Source organism: Drosophila mauritiana, chromosome 2R, assembly GCF_004382145.1.
Source record: "Drosophila mauritiana strain mau12 chromosome 2R, ASM438214v1, whole genome shotgun sequence".
NCBI lineage: Eukaryota > Metazoa > Arthropoda > Insecta > Diptera > Drosophilidae > Drosophila > Drosophila mauritiana.
In genome coordinates, this window is record NC_046668.1 from 21,982,843 (window position 1) to 21,999,891 (window position 17,049).

The 17,049-nt window shown below is 50.2% G+C and overlaps 6 protein-coding genes across 6 annotated transcripts; 4 read left to right on the top strand and 2 right to left on the bottom strand.

Annotated features, from left to right (window-relative positions):
* Positions 1–764: 764 nt before the first annotated feature.
* Positions 765–2,117, top strand: LOC117138026 (sulfotransferase 1 family member D1). Its single transcript, XM_033299834.1, has 3 exons — positions 765–1,188; positions 1,253–1,783; positions 1,843–2,117. Exons 1-3 carry the CDS (start codon positions 776–778, stop codon positions 1,991–1,993), a joined length of 1,095 nt encoding a protein of 364 aa, XP_033155725.1. The 5' UTR covers positions 765–775; the 3' UTR covers positions 1,994–2,117.
* A 420-nt stretch (positions 2,118–2,537) lies between these two features.
* Positions 2,538–7,087, top strand: LOC117138623. Its single transcript, XM_033300834.1, is given in 11 exon segments — positions 2,538–2,806; positions 2,865–3,322; positions 3,380–3,452; positions 3,506–3,643; positions 5,676–5,704; positions 5,707–5,786; positions 5,788–5,870; positions 5,872–6,010; positions 6,170–6,301; positions 6,369–6,451; positions 6,566–7,087. Coding segments are annotated over 11 exon segments (1,572 nt in total). The 3' UTR covers positions 6,654–7,087.
* Positions 3,778–4,718, bottom strand: LOC117138410 (protein lethal(2)essential for life). The gene is made up of 3 exons (XM_033300486.1): positions 4,615–4,718; positions 4,135–4,522; positions 3,778–4,070 (listed from the first exon to the last, which is right to left on the bottom strand). The coding sequence occupies exons 2-3, from the start codon at positions 4,520–4,522 to the stop codon at positions 3,895–3,897; spliced, it is 564 nt and encodes a 187-aa protein (XP_033156377.1). The 5' UTR covers positions 4,615–4,718; the 3' UTR covers positions 3,778–3,894.
* A 232-nt stretch (positions 7,088–7,319) lies between the features above and the next one.
* Positions 7,320–9,761, top strand: LOC117138406 (peptidyl-alpha-hydroxyglycine alpha-amidating lyase 2). The gene is made up of 6 exons (XM_033300484.1): positions 7,320–7,860; positions 8,086–8,284; positions 8,340–8,453; positions 8,516–8,603; positions 8,678–8,777; positions 8,834–9,761. Exons 1-6 carry the CDS (start codon positions 7,445–7,447, stop codon positions 9,135–9,137), a joined length of 1,221 nt encoding a protein of 406 aa, XP_033156375.1. The 5' UTR covers positions 7,320–7,444; the 3' UTR covers positions 9,138–9,761.
* On the bottom strand, positions 9,452–16,966 carry LOC117138405. Its single transcript, XM_033300483.1, has 8 exons — positions 16,791–16,966; positions 16,322–16,732; positions 15,566–16,265; positions 14,407–15,389; positions 11,978–12,853; positions 11,731–11,919; positions 10,689–11,552; positions 9,452–10,635 (listed from the first exon to the last, which is right to left on the bottom strand). The coding sequence occupies exons 1-8, from the start codon at positions 16,797–16,799 to the stop codon at positions 10,006–10,008; spliced, it is 4,662 nt and encodes a 1,553-aa protein (XP_033156374.1). The 5' UTR covers positions 16,800–16,966; the 3' UTR covers positions 9,452–10,005.
* On the top strand, positions 13,133–14,369 carry LOC117138407 (protein angel). The gene has a single exon (XM_033300485.1). It carries the CDS (start codon positions 13,249–13,251, stop codon positions 14,311–14,313), a length of 1,065 nt encoding a protein of 354 aa, XP_033156376.1. The 5' UTR covers positions 13,133–13,248; the 3' UTR covers positions 14,314–14,369.
* Positions 16,967–17,049: the final 83 nt, after the last annotated feature.

Genomic DNA, 17,049 nt, shown 5'->3' on the forward strand with positions numbered 1-17,049 from the left:
AACAAACACAAACAATAAACAAAACAAAACGCAAATAATACAAATAAAAGTCCAGCAAAATGGAAATTATCTACAAAAGCCAACGATCGAGAAAGAGCTCAAATCATCGGGTATCATCGGGTCAAGGTTGTGGGCCAGTTTGGCCCATTCTAGCCCAATTCAAGATTCTATAACTGCCAACAGCTCCATTAGTATTTCATTCACTCCGTCAATAATAATGATCTATTCATTTGGTGCGAGCCCCACCCTGTGAATGCAAACAACCTGTTATCCGCAGCTAATGGCTGGCATTCTTCCAACGCGACGGCTCCCAAAAGCGTCTTCTTAATTTCACCTGGCCGCCTCGATCGAAAGGTAAACAATGCGAGCGGTTCCAGCCCGAAAACTTTCTTTCGGACGTTTCGGACAAAGAAAGTCTTTCCGTCATTCAATCTTACAGCACCATCGATTCATGCAGCCCAAAATCGTGTCGCATATGAGAAAAACGAGTCCGGTTACGCGTTAATTGCATAATGCCGCTTGGCGTTTTGGCGATGGATGCGTGAATTGGGGCCAAGACTCATACAAGTGCTTTTGAATTGGAATTCGATTTTAACAAGCTATTTCGCAAAATGCTAAACTAAGAGCCTGAATAAGTTATATTAATATAACTATGTTTTAATGGCTTCCGATTTGAGGTTCCTTCCTCAACGATCGTGTCACGCTGCCATCTCCAAGTCGAGGAAAGAGCCGAGATTCTGCTGCCGATCCATGGGTGTTTCTCAAGCAGCGTTTAATGCGGTTTCAACTGCCGAGCCGATCAGTTCGATCAATCGTTCGCCCACTTGAGCCACCTACCCACCGCGTATCGAAGATGCCCCAGTCGAGCTTCTTTGCCAAGAGCGTGCCCTTCGAGCAGATCGACAAGCTGGCCATCAGTGGCGGCTACTCCTCGATCTTCGCCAGCAGCAAGCCGTCGGTGCCGGTGGTCGGGAACTGGGAGCAGCGCTTCTGCCGCCTGGCGGACACCTTCCAGCCGGTCCTGGATCGGGTGTACGACTTCGAGGTGCGAGAGGACGACGTGTGGATTGTCACGCTGCCGAAGTGCGGCACCACCTGGATGCAGGAACTAGCCTGGCTGGTGATCAACGATTGTGACTTTGAGACGGCCAAGAGCGTGGATCTCACGCATCGATCGCCCTTCCTTGAGTGCGTTCCCAAGCCATCAGCATAGCTAAGTGAAGGGTACTAATCAACCAACAATCCTCTCCAGATTCAATGGCGTGGTTCCCAACGTGCCACACGACACCATCGCCGCAGCGAATGCCCTGCCTTCGCCGCGCCTGATCAAGTCCCATCTGCCCGCCTGGATGCTGCCGAGGCAGATCTGGAGCAAGAGGCCCAAGATCATCTACGTGTACCGCAACCCGAAGGACGCGGCCATCTCTTACTTCCACCACTGGCGCGGAATGGTGGGCTACCAGGGCACCAAGTCGGACTTCATGCACTCCTTCATCGACGGCTATGTGAACTTCACGCCCTGCTGGCCGCACATCCTGGACTTTTGGCAGCTGCGCCACGAGCCCAACATCTTCTTCACCAGCTACGAGCGGATGAAGGGCCAGCTGGGTCAGGTTATCTCGGAGGTGGCCCAGTTCCTGGAGCGCAGTGTCAGCCAGGAGCAGATCGAGCAGATGCAGCGACACCTCTCCTTCGAGAGCATGCGCGACAATCCCGCCTGCAACCACGTCAAGGAGTTCGAGAGCATGAAGGCGGCTGCCGGCAGGGAGGTGGAGGAGTTCAGGTAGGTCCTTGGATCATATGCTCTCCAGGAGCAGGCTAAACAGCCTAATCTCCCCGCAGGTTCGTTCGCCGCGGAGTCGTGGGCAGCCACAAGGATGAGCTCACCGCCGACATCATCCGAGAATTCGATCTCTGGTCGGACAGCAATCTGCGGGATTTCAAATTGAACATGGATGACTTTGCCAACTACAGCAAATTTGCGTCCGCGTAATTCCGTCTAATTGTTTTCACTAATGTGTTTCTTGGGTAATCTTCGTTAATAGTCTGTAAGCTGTGATGATATACGTACATATATGTTTAATAAATAATTGCTTCCCCTATACTGTATGTAACTTAATTATTTTATGAGCGAATTGTTTACGTTCCTGTGCTTGGCACTCCATTATCTACTATGACCGCATTAAGTGGCTCATTATCATTACCAGCAGCTACTCTAATAAACAAGTAACATTATAAATACAATGTTTGTTTATATCTCTTCGATCGCAAAGCTTCTTTCTTTGATAAAATAATACGAAGCTTTCCGCTCATCTGACCTAGTTTATTGAAAGAAGTGCATCTATATCTTGGCTGGGCTTGTTTTCATGGCTTTTATCAACCGAAATGAAAGATGCGTCCCATTAACTACAGTGCAATCTTATCATCGGAGTGAGAAGAGAGAACTGAGCGAGCCAAGCAGGTCTTTCTCTTAAATGGTTACCCAACCAGTGATATAGTCTACTTCGTTCCCCACAAAAGCTCAGTAGGCTGTCGCCATGGAACGGGTTCAGGTCAGGCCGCGGAGCTTTCCCACGAACCTCATCGATAAGGACTGGGACAATCGAAAGCTACTGCATAGAAAAGATTCGGAGAACTTTCTTCGCTTGGTGCACGATATGAAGCTCAGAGATGACGATGTCTGGATCGTAACCCTACCGAAATGCGGAACCACTTGGATGCAGGAACTGCTCTGGTTGCTGCTCAACAACTGCGATTTCGAGGGGGCGTTGGCCAAGGACCAGGAGCTGCGAACTCCGTTTCTCGAGTGGGTGTATCGTATTCGTGGGCTTACATATATATACTTACACCTCCAGGTCTTCCAGGTTCGGTTACTCCGTTTTTCAGGACCTGAACCGCTCATTCGGGCCTATCGAGGAACTGAAGTCCCCGCGACTGATAAAGTCCCACCTTCCGCTTGCCCTCCTCCCCTCAAAACTTTGGGAGGGAAACAACAAAGTGATCTATGTGTCCCGTAGCCCCCTGGACTCCTATGTCTCCCGATATTATCACGGAGTATCTTTTGGTTCCAATTACGGGAAGTCACTGCACCAGTACTTCGATGAGTGGTTGGCCTCTGATGATTTCCCCACGGAGTTCATTGAACACGCCCATGAGTTCTACCAACTGAGGAACGAGCCTTGGGTCTTTTATACCAGCTTTGCAATGATGAAGAAAGATCTGCGAGGAGTGATCAACGATGTCTCCAGATTTCTGAATAAACCCATCAACGATCAGCAAATGGAGAAACTGCTTAAGCATTTGTCCTTCTCGGAAATGAAGAGTTGGAAGCCTATGCGGAAAGAATGATCTCATTGAGCTAAACTAATTTTCTTTTCAGAAAATCCCACCACGAATCATCTGTGGGAGTTGGCCCAAGTGCAACACGAAAATGCTGGTAAAGAAGTTCACCCGTAAGAGAATGTCCCATAGTTTTCCGAAAAACCATTCACTTGTAATCCTCTAGATTCGTGAGACGTGGGGATGTCAATGGCTACAAGGACGAATTGAAACCCGAACAAATTGAGAAGGCCAATGTCCGCATACAAGAGGTTCTTGCGAAGAACGAAGTGACTTTGGACGAACTACTCCTCCTGAAAGATCCGTAAGATACAAATCGAGAATAATAAATATAATGTATTGTATAGCTGTTTTGGCTTAGCTCAGAAGTAGATAACAGATAACGAGAGAGAGCAAATAAAGTAAGATCACGCCGTTTGACCTACAAACACCTTGTTCTTAAAATGTTTATCTAAAGATTCGTTTTAATTGATATAAAATATTTAGAGTCCAATATATAAGGCACACGTAGACATAAACTAACTAACACTGAAGGCGGTACAAAAGGATTGAGTCCTAGGCGGTGGAGGTCTCCACCTTCTTGGCGTTGTCCTCCTTGGAGGAGGGACCAGTCTGTGTGATCTGCACTAGGCGTTCAGTCTGCGGAGGAGGCAGCGCCTTCATGGGCGCCTTGATGGTCAGCAGGCCGTCGGAGGAGAGGGAGGATGTGACCGTGTCGGGATTGACATCACCTAGGGAAAGGATCATACACGTTGAGCATACTTCCTTCCTATTGTTGAAGGAATTCGGACTCACTTGGCAGCTGGTAGCGTCTGGAGAACTGGCGGGAGACATATCCGTGCTCGTCCTGCTTCTCCTCGTGCTTTCCCTCCACGATGACGAACTTGTCGGCCACCTTGACGGTGATCTCGGATGGCAAGAACTGCTGCACGTCCAGGATGACCTCGAACTTCTCGCTGTCGATGTTGAGGGTGGATCCGGACTCCTGCTTCTGCAGGCTGTTCGTGTGCCAGGGGCGCAGGTATCCCGATCGCAGCACTGTGGGGCGGGAGTTCCACACGGAGGACATGAGGTCATCCCTCTTCAGTCCCTGACCGAAGTGCTGGTCCAAGAGGCGCGAGGTGCGCATTGGAAAGTCGAGCTCATCCCACCAGTCACGGAACATCAGTGGCACTACGGACATCTGCTTTGATCAAGAAACGAGACGATAATGAGCTAATCACTTCACTTCTTCACTGCACAATAAATTCCGCGTTGGCTTGGTCCTCCCCGTACCTTTTAAGATTCAATTCAATTGGATAAACGCGTCTGCTTCGATTCGCGGCTGCTGCGATTTTGATGGAGCTCCTCGAGCACTCACACGATTTTATACCCTCAACAGATTGTTTACATCTTCCCCCACGGGCTAAAAATATGAAAATTTATTTCCCATCTAAATTTAAACGAGCGTCATTCTAGAGAACATTCTGAACCTATATATGCCAAACACATATCTTCGGTGCGAATCTGCGAGCGATTTCAGCCTGTTTTGTTTGTTACCGTGGGAGTCATGGGATTTGGAGACTCAGGCGGGTGCGATTATGATGATGGTGACCCAAAGAAGATTCTATTAGTCACTGCGCAGACAGGCCTTTTTCGGAGTTAAGCTGATAGTGTTTCCGATTGTTTGTTCCAGAAGAAACACACAGTACTAAAAAGCAAACCTACACAAATTCCCACAGCTTGTATGCAAATTCTGTTCTGTATAATACTTTTTTGAAAAGCGAAAATCCAAAGTGCAAAATGTGTTCTGGAAAATGCCAGAAGAATTTCTCGACACTTTTACGCCCCCTTTTCTCTTTAGATATATAGGAATTTTCATAATTTTCTACCTGTTGAGAGTGTTGATTGGACGCGGCTAATATGAAAATACTTTGGCCACTAAATGACTTTATGAACTATTTTAAGCATCTGCCACTTTTGCTTATTTCTCGCTTTTCCTCTGCTGAGTCATGTCGCGTGCGTTTTCTATCAGACGAAAGAGATGACGTCGCTCAAAACAAAGGAATTTTCAAGCATTGTTTTCAAAATTATACCAGCAATTTGTTTGAATTAGTACCGCATCAATCATCAAATTTTACTTCTTAAAATATATCATTGCATCAATATATGAAAAATAAAGTGCCGCCCTCTAGTGTTCAGATCTAATTTAACTTTAGAACCGTGCGCCATAAGATACAAGTGATAGTTCAGTTCGTTGGATACAAATATCTTCTTTTGATTTATTGTTAAAGGTTTGCTAAAAGGGTTGTGGTACATTTTCATCACACCTCATTCATATTTCTCGTTCTTAACAGGCCCTGTATGGGATTGTGTACCCAGCACAGCCAAACAGTGGGGCAATCACCCTCCGAAATGGGCCAAAAGCACACCAACACCAGTGCAGCAGTGAATGCACTCGCTGGCTGTGTGTGTGTGCGTGTGAAAGTAGTGAAAGCTGAAAGCCGAGGGCGAACGGGGCCAATACTTATGCTTATGCAAGGCAGCCGAGATGCCGACGCCACCGCCCCAAAGGGATGCCAAAAACGGAAAACAGGCGACATTCATCGCAGGACGTGCGGCACGTGAAGTGTTCACTGTACTTCGGGACCGGAGGATAAGTCAAGACGGCAACAGAGGAAGCTATATGATGGTGAGCTCCAAAAATAAACAATAATCACAGCAGTGGCAACTCCTAGCTCATAAAGGTGTTCACGAGTATGCAGTGAAAAGTAGTTGAACTTTAGTGCTTTCGGGGGGCACTTTGGGGTTATATGTCTGATTGGGTTTCACTTTCTCCTGTGCATTACAGTGCGCCCCCCACTCGCTGCCCGTGACGTCACGACTGTTGCTTCTGGTGGTGACGCTGCTCTTCTGCCCCGTGCAGGCGCATCTCTCGAAGCGAAGCTACTCGGATCAGAGTGTCCACGGCTACATGACCGAGGTGCCTATGGATAACAGGTGGTACATAGTGGCTGCGAGCTAACCCTTTCGTTTCCAATGCATTCTAGCGCACCTGCTGGTGGAACGAGGTGTGCAAGGAGGAGTTCCAGAGCCTCTTCCGCTGCAAGTGCCCCCAATTCTCCTACTGCCGGTGAGTTTCCGTTTCCGGCCGAGTGCCCGGAATGCAATGCCACGGGGGAAACCGAAACCGAATTAGCTTTCATTCCCCCGATTCGGTTTATGCAATTACTTTCGCATTTCCCAGCTCGCCGGGACGCTACTACAATGCCTACTGCTCGATGACGGACACCGGTTATATTTGGACCCAGCCGAACTGGGATTGGGGGGCGTAGGATGAAGCCGCTCCGGACTTTGCCCCCGCCACGCCCCCTCACAAACAACACAGCTCGCTGTGACGTCAAACACACTGACTGCCGACCAAACGCCTCCGCAGGCCAAACGAAAATTATTCCAGGAGGATACCCACTCGGAGCCTCCTGCTCAGCCTCCAAAATACTCTAGTGGAGATGAGCTAGTCTCCCCCGTTGTTATCGCACCTCGCGCTGAGTAAAAAGTACCAAGTGTCGCGTTACTTTTCGCATGCACTGTTTCCGCGCTGCTGTTGGAAAATCAATACAGGCTTTCCAATTCACGACGGCTTGTGGCAGGGCCACAGTGAAACCGAAGCGACTAGTTCTGCACGTTTTCAAGTTACATTCAAAGAAACCATAAGATGTTAAATCGAATAATATTTATATTTATACGTTCCTAGCACTTTTTTAATAAATTTATTCGAGACTACATTCGAGTGCAACATTTTGTCTTGTCTTGTAAGGTATAGAAATGGTCTCTCTTTCAGTGCAGTAACCACCAACGAATTTTCCATTGGGTTGAAACTTGTATTCGATGATTTGCCCCACTGTGCAGGACCAAGGCGCAGGCGTCGCAGTGAAAGCGAAAATCGAACAGCGTGGGAGTGCGTGTGCGAGTGTGTGTGTGTGTACGGAGCAGAGTCAGTTAATCTATTGCCAGCTCGACATATAGACACCGCCAACAGATGTTGGCAGTGAGGAAAATCGAGTGAGCGAAGCCAGAACCGAGTCGCCGTTGTTTTGGGTGAAGAAAATCGCAGGACTTCCAGAAAATGTCGCGTCTCCTGTTCGTGGCGCTGCTGGCCATAAGCTTGGGATGTGTGGCGCCCAGCAGCAGCAACCACCTGCCAGCGGGCTTGGCCGTGGACCTGGGACCAGGTGTCAACCTCAACGAGCGCTTCTTCGACCAGGTGCGGGCGCTCATCAAGCGGAGGCTTCAGGAGAAGGGGCTCGCGAAGCCGGAGCAGCCAGAGCTGGCAATGCCACTGGTCGACGATGATGCAGTGGCCCTGCAGAACCAACGCAGCTACGACAACGTGCCCCTTCCGGCGGCCAGCGTGCCGACTCCCGTGCTCGTGGAGAACTGGCCCACCGAGCAGCACAGCTTTGGCCAGGTCACCGCCGTGGCCGTGGATCCGCAGGGCAGTCCGGTGGTTTTCCACCGCGCCGAGCGCTACTGGGATGTAAAGTAGGTCAACAGCTGGCGCTGCCTGGTAACAAGTGTCTATCCCATATGTACACAGGCAACAGAAACCAATCACTTTGATCCTTTGTTTTTATTGCAAGCTGAAAGGAGACTAATAACTAATAATATATAGTATGGATCAGGTTTTTAGTGCAATATGGAATAGCATTTTAGATAGTACATATATATAAGCTAGTTACTATTGCCAATACTATTTACTATTTGCAGCACATTCAACGAGAGCAATATATACTACCTTATTGAGTACGGGCCCATCAAGGAGAACACCATATACGTGCTGGACGCGAAGACGGGCGCCATCAAGTCGGGTTGGGGATCGAACATGTTCTACATGCCGCATGGCCTGACCATCGACTTGCACGGGAATTACTGGATCACGGATGTGGCCATGCACCAGGCTTTCAAGGTAGGTGTTCTGTTTATGTCAATAAGTTACCCTTTAAAGTAACTTTACCCCTTAGTTCAAGCCCTTTAGCAACAAGCCTCTGCTGACCATTGGCAAGCGCTTCAGGCCAGGATCATCCGTCAAGCACCTGTGCAAGCCCACATCCATTGCAGTGGCGACCACCGGAGAGGTAAGACATGCATACCTGTTGATCTCTTTGACTTTCGAACTTACTATATTCCCGCACCACAGTTCTTCATCGCCGATGGCTACTGCAACAGTCGCATACTCAAGTTCAACGCCGCTGGCAAGCTGCTACGAACGATTCCGCAGCCACCCGGTGCGTATACTTAATATTTACTCTGATCCAACATCCAGATGTGTCGTTGCGTTTCCTAACGAAATCTTTTGCAGAATTCCTCTCTTTGCAGGTGCCACACGCCATCACCTTGCTGGAACACCTGGATCTATTGTGCATCGCCGACAGGGAGAACATGAGGGTGGTCTGTCCCAAGTAAGCTACACTCAGCTAGGCATAAGTACGGAATATCAATGGGTAATCTTTCACAGAGCTGGCTTGATATCCTCCCACGGCGAGGGTGAACCGGCGGCCACCATCCAGGAACCGGACTTGGGTCGCGTCTTCGGAGTGGCCAGCTTCGGGGACATAGTGTTCGCCGTAAATGGACCCACCTCCATGCTGCCGGTGCGGGGATTCACCATCGATCCGCGCTCGGAGACGATCATCGGGCACTGGGGCGAGTTCAAGAACCCGCACTCCATGGCGGTCAGTGTCAACGGATCGGCGCTGTATGTGACCGAGATCGGAACCAATCACCAGACGAATCGAGTGTGGAAGTATGTGCTGGCCTGAGCCTATGCCTAAGCCAAACCCGAATCCCTCAGAAGGACCCGACTTGCACTGCGCTCCTGCATATCCTTAAACCCATAGACTCATCCCAACTAGTTATCAGCAAAAGCAGAAACAGAAACAGAAACAGAACCACAATCAGAGCCGGAATCAGATACAGATTATAGCGATCCTAAGCCTAAGCAGAGCCCACACCAAGTACAGTTTAACGTGACCAGTTGTCAGATCAATAGAGAATAGTCAGTGCTTAAGTAATGTACAAGTTAAGTATGTAAATTGCTTGGAAACAATACCACAACAAACATAACCTCAGACTCTTATGTTTTGCACTGTAATGAGCAAACGAAAACGAAATGAAAACGAAATTACAAAGCAGCTTAAATAGTACATATACTTAAATGTAATAGTTACGAGTAGGCACTAACTAGGCACGAATGTGAGGATGTGGGGACGTGAGCATGGATAACCGATTTCGCAGATAACCGGGGGCAACCAGCGCATATAACACTTGTGTATCATATTGTAACCTATATCAAATATATAATCGTATCTGTATCTTATCAACTTATCGTAGCCCATGTAAATTATGTACGTAATAAACTGTTGTTGTTGTGACGTGAACGCCAAGCCAGCAGGACACTGGGGATTCAGATAATTCAGATCGAATGACTATATCCCGCTCAGGGAAAGGAATGTTGATTCACATACGTATGACGTAAGGGCTAGAATTGCGTTGAAAGGAGCGACACGTTTGCATGGCAAACAATATACAATTTGTGGAAAGATCTAAGCACAATTTAAATATAACCAAATATAAATAGAAAACTTTAACACATATAAAAATAAAAAGTGTTGGGAAATGCAGCTGCTGTCAGGAGGAGTCCAGCCAGTGCCTGGCGAAAGCTATAGCCTCATTTAGATGGGTTAGCCATTCCGAGAGCTCCGCTTGCGTATCGGCAGCAAAGAAGACTCCCGATTCGTAATCTGATTCCCTTCCTTGCAGCAGAAAACTTCTCGCCCGAGCACACAGCTCGCGGGGGGCTGCAGCTATCTGGGATTGTCCGAGTCCAGGCAACTCCAGCGAGAATATCGGGGTATCACTTTCCAGATTATCCTCGTGTTGCCAAACGGATAACCGCACGCCATCCAGACTGCACCATCTGCGGTTCCAGTTGTGCTGGCTCTTCGGATCCTGAACATTTAGGTAGCCAGAGAAGCGGGTCTTGGGCAGCCGTAAGTCCACTCTGCCAGTAATAGATATGGCAGGTCCCAGATTCGTGGATTTGGTGTGCGTGCTCAGGGGAACTTGCCAGGAGCGTGAACTGCGCAGGCAGATTTTGTCGCTTGATCTCGACTCATTGGTCACCAGTTGAAATGGTGACAGATCCACAGCTCGCAGATGGAAAGAGGCATGTAAGCGAAAGCGCGACATGATTTGCTCACCACCAGAGCCCGCAGAACAGCTCGAGTTGGCGGAACCTAAGTTTCCGCTGCCGCGGCGCTGAAAGGTAACTTATTAGCGAACTGCCTCTGAGGACAACTGAAGCTACTTACCAGAGACTTGGCAGGCTCCAAGGCCAGAGTGGAAACTTTGCGCAGGCGGAGCATGAAGATCTGACAGCGCAGCTCCAAGGAGTCCGCATTTTCTCCACTGTAGAACTCCAAGCCACAGTCTCGAAAGAAGGCGGAGCCATTCTGGCACTCTACCGACTGAGTGGATCGTATGCGTCCTCCGCACTCAAAGGTGCAGATGTAGTGGTAGTTGAAGAACATATCCCGGCTGACGTCCGCCCTCACCGGCAGTTCCATGGCGTCGATCAGCAGGCACTGGGATTTTCTACGTGCGGCCAATGCTTCTTCATTCAATTGGCCACCAAGTGGAGTCGATTTTCGCAAGGTAGAGAAGAGCAACAGTCGCTCCGCCTCCACCATCTCCGCAGAGATCTCCAATTCCGGCATCTGCCGACATATGCTCACAGCTTGGGCCAGCTGCTCGTTTGGGTTCAGGGAATCGTTTAGCAAGGAATCCACGTTGAAGCTGGCGTAGTAGGTGCTGCTATCCAGCTCCCCATCCGTCTGATTCGATTGGTCCCTCGAGAGATTGAGGCTCTGAGCCAGGCGCTGCTTCTCCGCCAGGAAGAAGTCCTTTCCCTTGCGGTACGAACGACGAAGGGCATTCTTCAGGAGGCGGTAGCGAGCGAGGGCGCTGACTGACATCAGCTGGCTGTCACTGGGATTGGGCACCGTCTGCATCAGCTCACCCAAACTGCTGCTGTTGTGCAGGACAGAGGGATCCACTGCCTGCGAGGCCTCCGCCTGCTGGGGAGTTGTGGGGCAACTGATGCTCAGATTGTTACCAAAATGGCGCAGCGACGTGGCTTGGCCATCATGAATTTCTATGGTCAAATTGGAAGCGGGCTGAAAGATCAATCATTACTCAGTTTCAACAACAATCTTATATTTGAAGTGCGTTTCGGAAAGCTTTAGATGAGTACAGCGTGGTAGTGTCTATTTACAGGATTTACAGTGTCAGATGACAGAAATCAGATGCAAGCGGAAGCCTTAAGCTTTAGTGGGAGTCAACAAAAATCTCTACCTTGGTTGTAAAGCGCTGGCTCTGCTTCTTTTTCGGCGTACTCTGGTTGGCCGGTTCAGGTTCGATTTGCCCGGAGGCGTAATCGTTGGTCATGAAGGAGCTGCCGGCGCTGCCCGCTCCAACCAAGCTATAATCTGCGTAGAGCTGCTCAGGCATGTCGTACGAAACGGAATCCACATTGGAAGTGTTCTGTAACGGGCTTTGGCTTAGAAATGTGACAAATTGTAAAAACTACAATGGCACTTACATTGGGCACCTTTTCCAGGCGATCCAACACCAGTTCACTGCGGCACAGATTGTCCAAGAAGATCTCGCTGCGCTGCAGAGAGAGTTCTGAACGAGAAAGATTCCGGTTCTGCTTGGGCGGCGAGTGTTGCTCACTGATATTGTTTAAGGATTGGTGGGTATGTGGCGGAGGCAACTTTGACTTCGGCTGGCGAACCACAGAGGAATCAGTGGTCTGACTGGCTGAGCAGGAGGATTCCGTTCCACTCGGCTCTTCGGGCAGAGGCATGAACTGAAAGAAGTTGCCGTTCTTCAGGGATTCGTGGAGAAAGTGACCCAAAGCTACAGGCTGCTGAGGGGCAGTTGATTGTGGTGAAACTATCTGGGTGCTTAGCTGCGGTGGATTCGACTGGGCGCAGCTCTTAGGTTGTACCGCCTGATCAAGAACAATAGGTGTTGTTATAGGCGGCGAAAGGGAATGAGTACTCTTCTGTGGCTGAATGGCTTGGAAACTGATCTGAGGCTTAACCAGTGGCTTCATTTGCGGTGAGTTCTTCGGCGTCTTTTGCACCCTGGCGTACATGGCACTGATGTCATCGCGCGAGGGCGACGGAGCAGGCACAGACTCACTCACATACGCGGTGGAGCTTTCCGTAGGAGTCGGCGTGTGGTCTATGATCTGTGCAGCGGTCCTAACCTCGTGGTGCGGACTCCCTCTAATTCGAAGGCAGTCTTCCTCAATCTCCGAGTAAATGGGCTCGCTGTCGAGATCGCGCTGTTGCCGTGTGGTGGCCAACGATGTGGTTGCCCCACTGCTGGGTCCGTCTGTGCAGTCGTAGCTCTCGGTTTGAATATGGCTGATCTGAGGCTCATGGCGGTCAAAGCGGCGTGAGCAGTTCTGCAATCGATTGAAATAATACTCTTATTATTGCAATACTAACCATATTTACGATATATTTATAAACTTGGGTAAATAAACCAATGATTAGCAAAGTCGATTTGACCAGAAAGTTAGTAAGAACAATGAGTGTTTGGGAATGTGATATTGTAATGCTACTTCCAAATAGCACAAACTTTTTTTTAATTTCGATAGACCGAGTACCGCCACGTTATCGATATGTGCTGCAATGCAGCCCAGCGAAGGAGAGCGCAAAACAAGAAGTGAAAACAGCTGACAACAGCAGATTTCTTTCCTCCACTCGGAAATTCAGACGCCACCCAAAAACACTAAAGAAGCAAGAGGCTTTTAGGGGAACAAGGAGCTCGGGCATATGGGGAGGCGCACCTGGTAAGATGTACAAGTCCCTGCTGCACAACGTTACACTCAAGGCGACATCAAGGATCATCAGGCGCAGCGTTAGCAGCCAGGCAAAAGGAGCCAGCGGAAAGCGCAAACAAAAAGCGAAGGAAATGGAGTCGAGCCACGATCGGAATAGGCGCTGGACGCCATTGGGGGATCAGACTGAGGGTGGAGACCCGCACAAGTGCTCCTCCTTCAAGGTTGTCTCGTATAATATCTTGGCTCAGGATCTGCTACTGGAGCACCTTTTCCTGTACGTGGGAATCCCGCATGAGTTCCTCAGCTGGCAACGCCGCCAGCAGAACCTTCTCAGGGAACTGCTCAAACTGGATCCGGACATACTATGCCTGCAGGAGATGCAATTCGACCACCTTCCAGTGCTCGTCCAAAGACTGAGTATAGGCAATGGCAAGAAGTTGGCTTATGTGTACAAAAAGAAGACCGGCTGTCGAACAGACGGATGCGCCATTGTCTACGACTCTTCAAAGTTCAAGTTGCTAGACCACCAAGCCGTGGAGCTGCGCGACCAGGCGGTGGCCCTGCTCAATCGCGACAATGTGGCCTTGTTTGCCAAGTTCCGATTCAGAAAGCAGCAGGAGCAGCAGAAGGAGTTCGTGGTCGCCACCACGCACTTGCTGTTCAACCAGAAACGGAGCGATGTCCGTTGCGCCCAGGTGGAAAGGATTCTGGAGGAGCTGCACTCGTTCTCCACCGACACGCCCATCGTCCTGACTGGTGACTTCAACAGTCTGCCCGACTCCCCGCCTATTGAATTCCTCGTTGGCAAGAATGGGGGTGTGGATTCCACAGATTGCCCAGAACCCCTGCATTTCGAGATCATCGATTCGGGAAAAGGAACTGCCTCCACATACCAGAACGACTGGGTCATCGTGGACTACATCCTGCGCTCGCTAGGATCGCGAAGCAGGCACAAGCTCTTGCCCCTCAGCGTCTACTCACTGCCCTCAATCAACCAATGCATCGGGACGGGACAGATCCCCAATTACCGTCTGGGGTCGGATCACTACGCCTTGGGTGCAGTATTTACCGTTGTCTAGTATTTAATCTCTTCATGCTTTCTTGGACTCATCAATAAAGATACGAAATAAACACGCCCCGCAAATTATAAAGCAAAAGGTTGAGGGACTCACCTGAAAGGTTCTCACTGCCTGCTCATCGCTGGCCTCCAGCTTGGCCCTGATGCTGCTGAGCAGATAGCCCATTTTGGTGATGGTGACATCCTGGTCGAGATCCTTGTGATACGAACGATAGGTGGTGGGTGCTGCTGCTGCTTGAAAGTCCAGCTTGCGGGCTCTGTTGGCACGGGGCAGCTTCTTGGGCGGAGTCGGCGCCTTCACCTTGCGTTCGAAATCGAAGTACGGCTGCTCCGTGTCCAGCTGTTGGCGGGTGGATGTGGTAGTAGCCGAGGGCGTGGTCTGCATGGGGGAGTGGTAGCTTCCCGGCGGAGACTGTGACTGCAAGTCCAGCTGCGAGGTAGAGGTCTGTACGCCAATAGTGCACTGTTGGGGAGTGAATCTATGCTGATCCAGCTGCGTGTGATCCTCCTGATTAGACTTCTTCGGCGAGACGAAGCGCAGGATCTTCTTTTTGGAGTTGTTCAGGAAGTTCTTGGACTTCTTTCCAAGGTTCTTCGGTTTGTTACCCTTCCAAGGAGATAGATTCCGCCACTGCTCGCCCCAGATGAACTTCTGGCTGGCCTGACCTCCTGCCGTGCTAACTCGACTGGGATACTTGATGGGCGTCTCCTTGTGCATCATATTCGATGCCAGGTTCTCGCAAACACTTCCGTCAACAGTGTCCAAGGAAACCTTTGGCACTACGGGGTGCGGCTGCGCTTTAGGCAGTTGCCATCCAATGGCCACTTGGGGTTCCGCCGGCGTCCTAAACTCGCTGGCTGTCTTGCCCTCGAAGTTGAGCATATCGGTGATCTTGGGCTCTGTCCAGCCAATAATAACCTCCTTGGTGTGCGCTCCTTTGCGACTGCTCTCCTGCCGAATATTCCGGGTGTAATTTGAACCCCGCTTGGACTCCACCACGCGCTCAATGTCACTGAGTGAGGGGCAGGTGGGCAGTTGCTTGTGGCTCCTGGGATGCCTGGGCTTTTCTGCCTCAGCTAAAGAAAGACGCAAAACTCGTAAAAACATCGAAAAACCAAGGAACCAATAAATGAAACCGTAAGCCAAATGGTTGGATACAAAAGTCTTTATTTGGTAAATACATTTGATTTTTGGTAAAATAGATTCTATTTGGTTACGGTTTCATTTTCTAGGGCTTATGGGTATAACTTACCCATGGGAAACGATCTGCGCTTGCTGTCCTTTTTGCGCGAAGGCTCCAAGTTGTTCGTAGGCACCTGAACGCCACGCTTGCGCAGAAACTCGTCCAGCACTCGCTCGGCCTCCCGCACCGAAGGATTCGTGGAGGTGAGCGAGGATTGCGATAGCTTCCCATCCAGACTTTGGGAGCTGCGACGCGGCGGCTTCGGAGGCGGCAGCTGCGAGTCCCGTGCCTTGAAGCTGACTTGACCCTGCGAGAGGCGCTTCTGCAGCAGGCGTCCACCTGCTCCGGAACTGCGTCTAGAGCGAGAGCTCCTGCGACTTGGGGGCTCGGTGGCCAGCTCTTCTTTCACCTGCTCCTCCTCCACAGCGGATTCCTGTTCGCTGATGTTAGACAAAACAGGAGCTGAGGGCTTATAGGCTATGGGTTCGTATGAAAGCATTTTAGTAGGCTCTCTCTTGGCGCTCCTGTGCCGGCAACTGGAGCCAGAATCTGACAGCTTGTGGCGGTTCACGCGCACCTCGGACACCACACAGTTGTCGTGCAGCTCCTGGATGATGTGTATAAGCGGTTCATCCTCGCCGGCCACGGCTCTCAAGCGACTGACAGCAGTTAAGGGAGTTTTGAAGCCAGAATTTATGCTGGTCGGCTCGCTTCGACGAAGTTTCTCCGCCTGCTGCCGCTGGCTGCCGAGATTGTTCTGCTTGGCGGGCTGTAAAATGTGAGTTTAATGAGGGAACTGTGGCGGGCTGGTCAGTAGGGGCTTACCTTGGCGCTCTCAGATCGCCTGCTGCGCCTCGGTAGTCGCACGTGCTGGTCACGTGGCGGCGCCGTGGAGCCGCAGTCTCCGCTGTCGCTGGTAAAGCAGTAGCAGAAGCCGTTCTGGCACGGCTTCCCCTTGCGCTCCTGCTCCTTGTTGCAGCGATTCTGGTTGATTAGGTCCGCATCCGTGGTTCTGCGGACTCGGGGAAGCTGTCGGGACATGTTGATGTGGTTATTGTTGGTCTCGCAGTCGCGGCTTTGAGTGGACACACGGCGAATGCGGCGTGCCCTGAACTCGTCGATGCACTCCTGCAAACTGAACGACGATGTGGAACCAGACTCGGCGGAATCCTCCTCCTCCTCCCCCTCTTCTTCGTCAACTATAACATGTTTGGAGAACTTTGAGCCCACAAAAGTCTGGAGGCCAATATGCTGTTAATTTGCATTCGAGATTAAATAGCGATTTAATGCTTACGGTGGCCATTTTTCAGTCTATGTATTTGTGGAGCTGATTAGACCAGCTGCATGTGCTCCACTTTTACACGTTGCACGCTTTCTACTCCGCTTCTACTTCGTGTTTTTCCAATCAAATGAAAAGCGACGCCCCGCCTGCATTTTTGTTTTCCGTTTTGTGCCGCTTCTTCTTTATCAACGAAAGAGAGGAGAGAGTGCATAACAGCCCTGTCTTGCGTCAGGAATGGCCGATTGGCTTGTATAGCTAGGGCAGCACTATA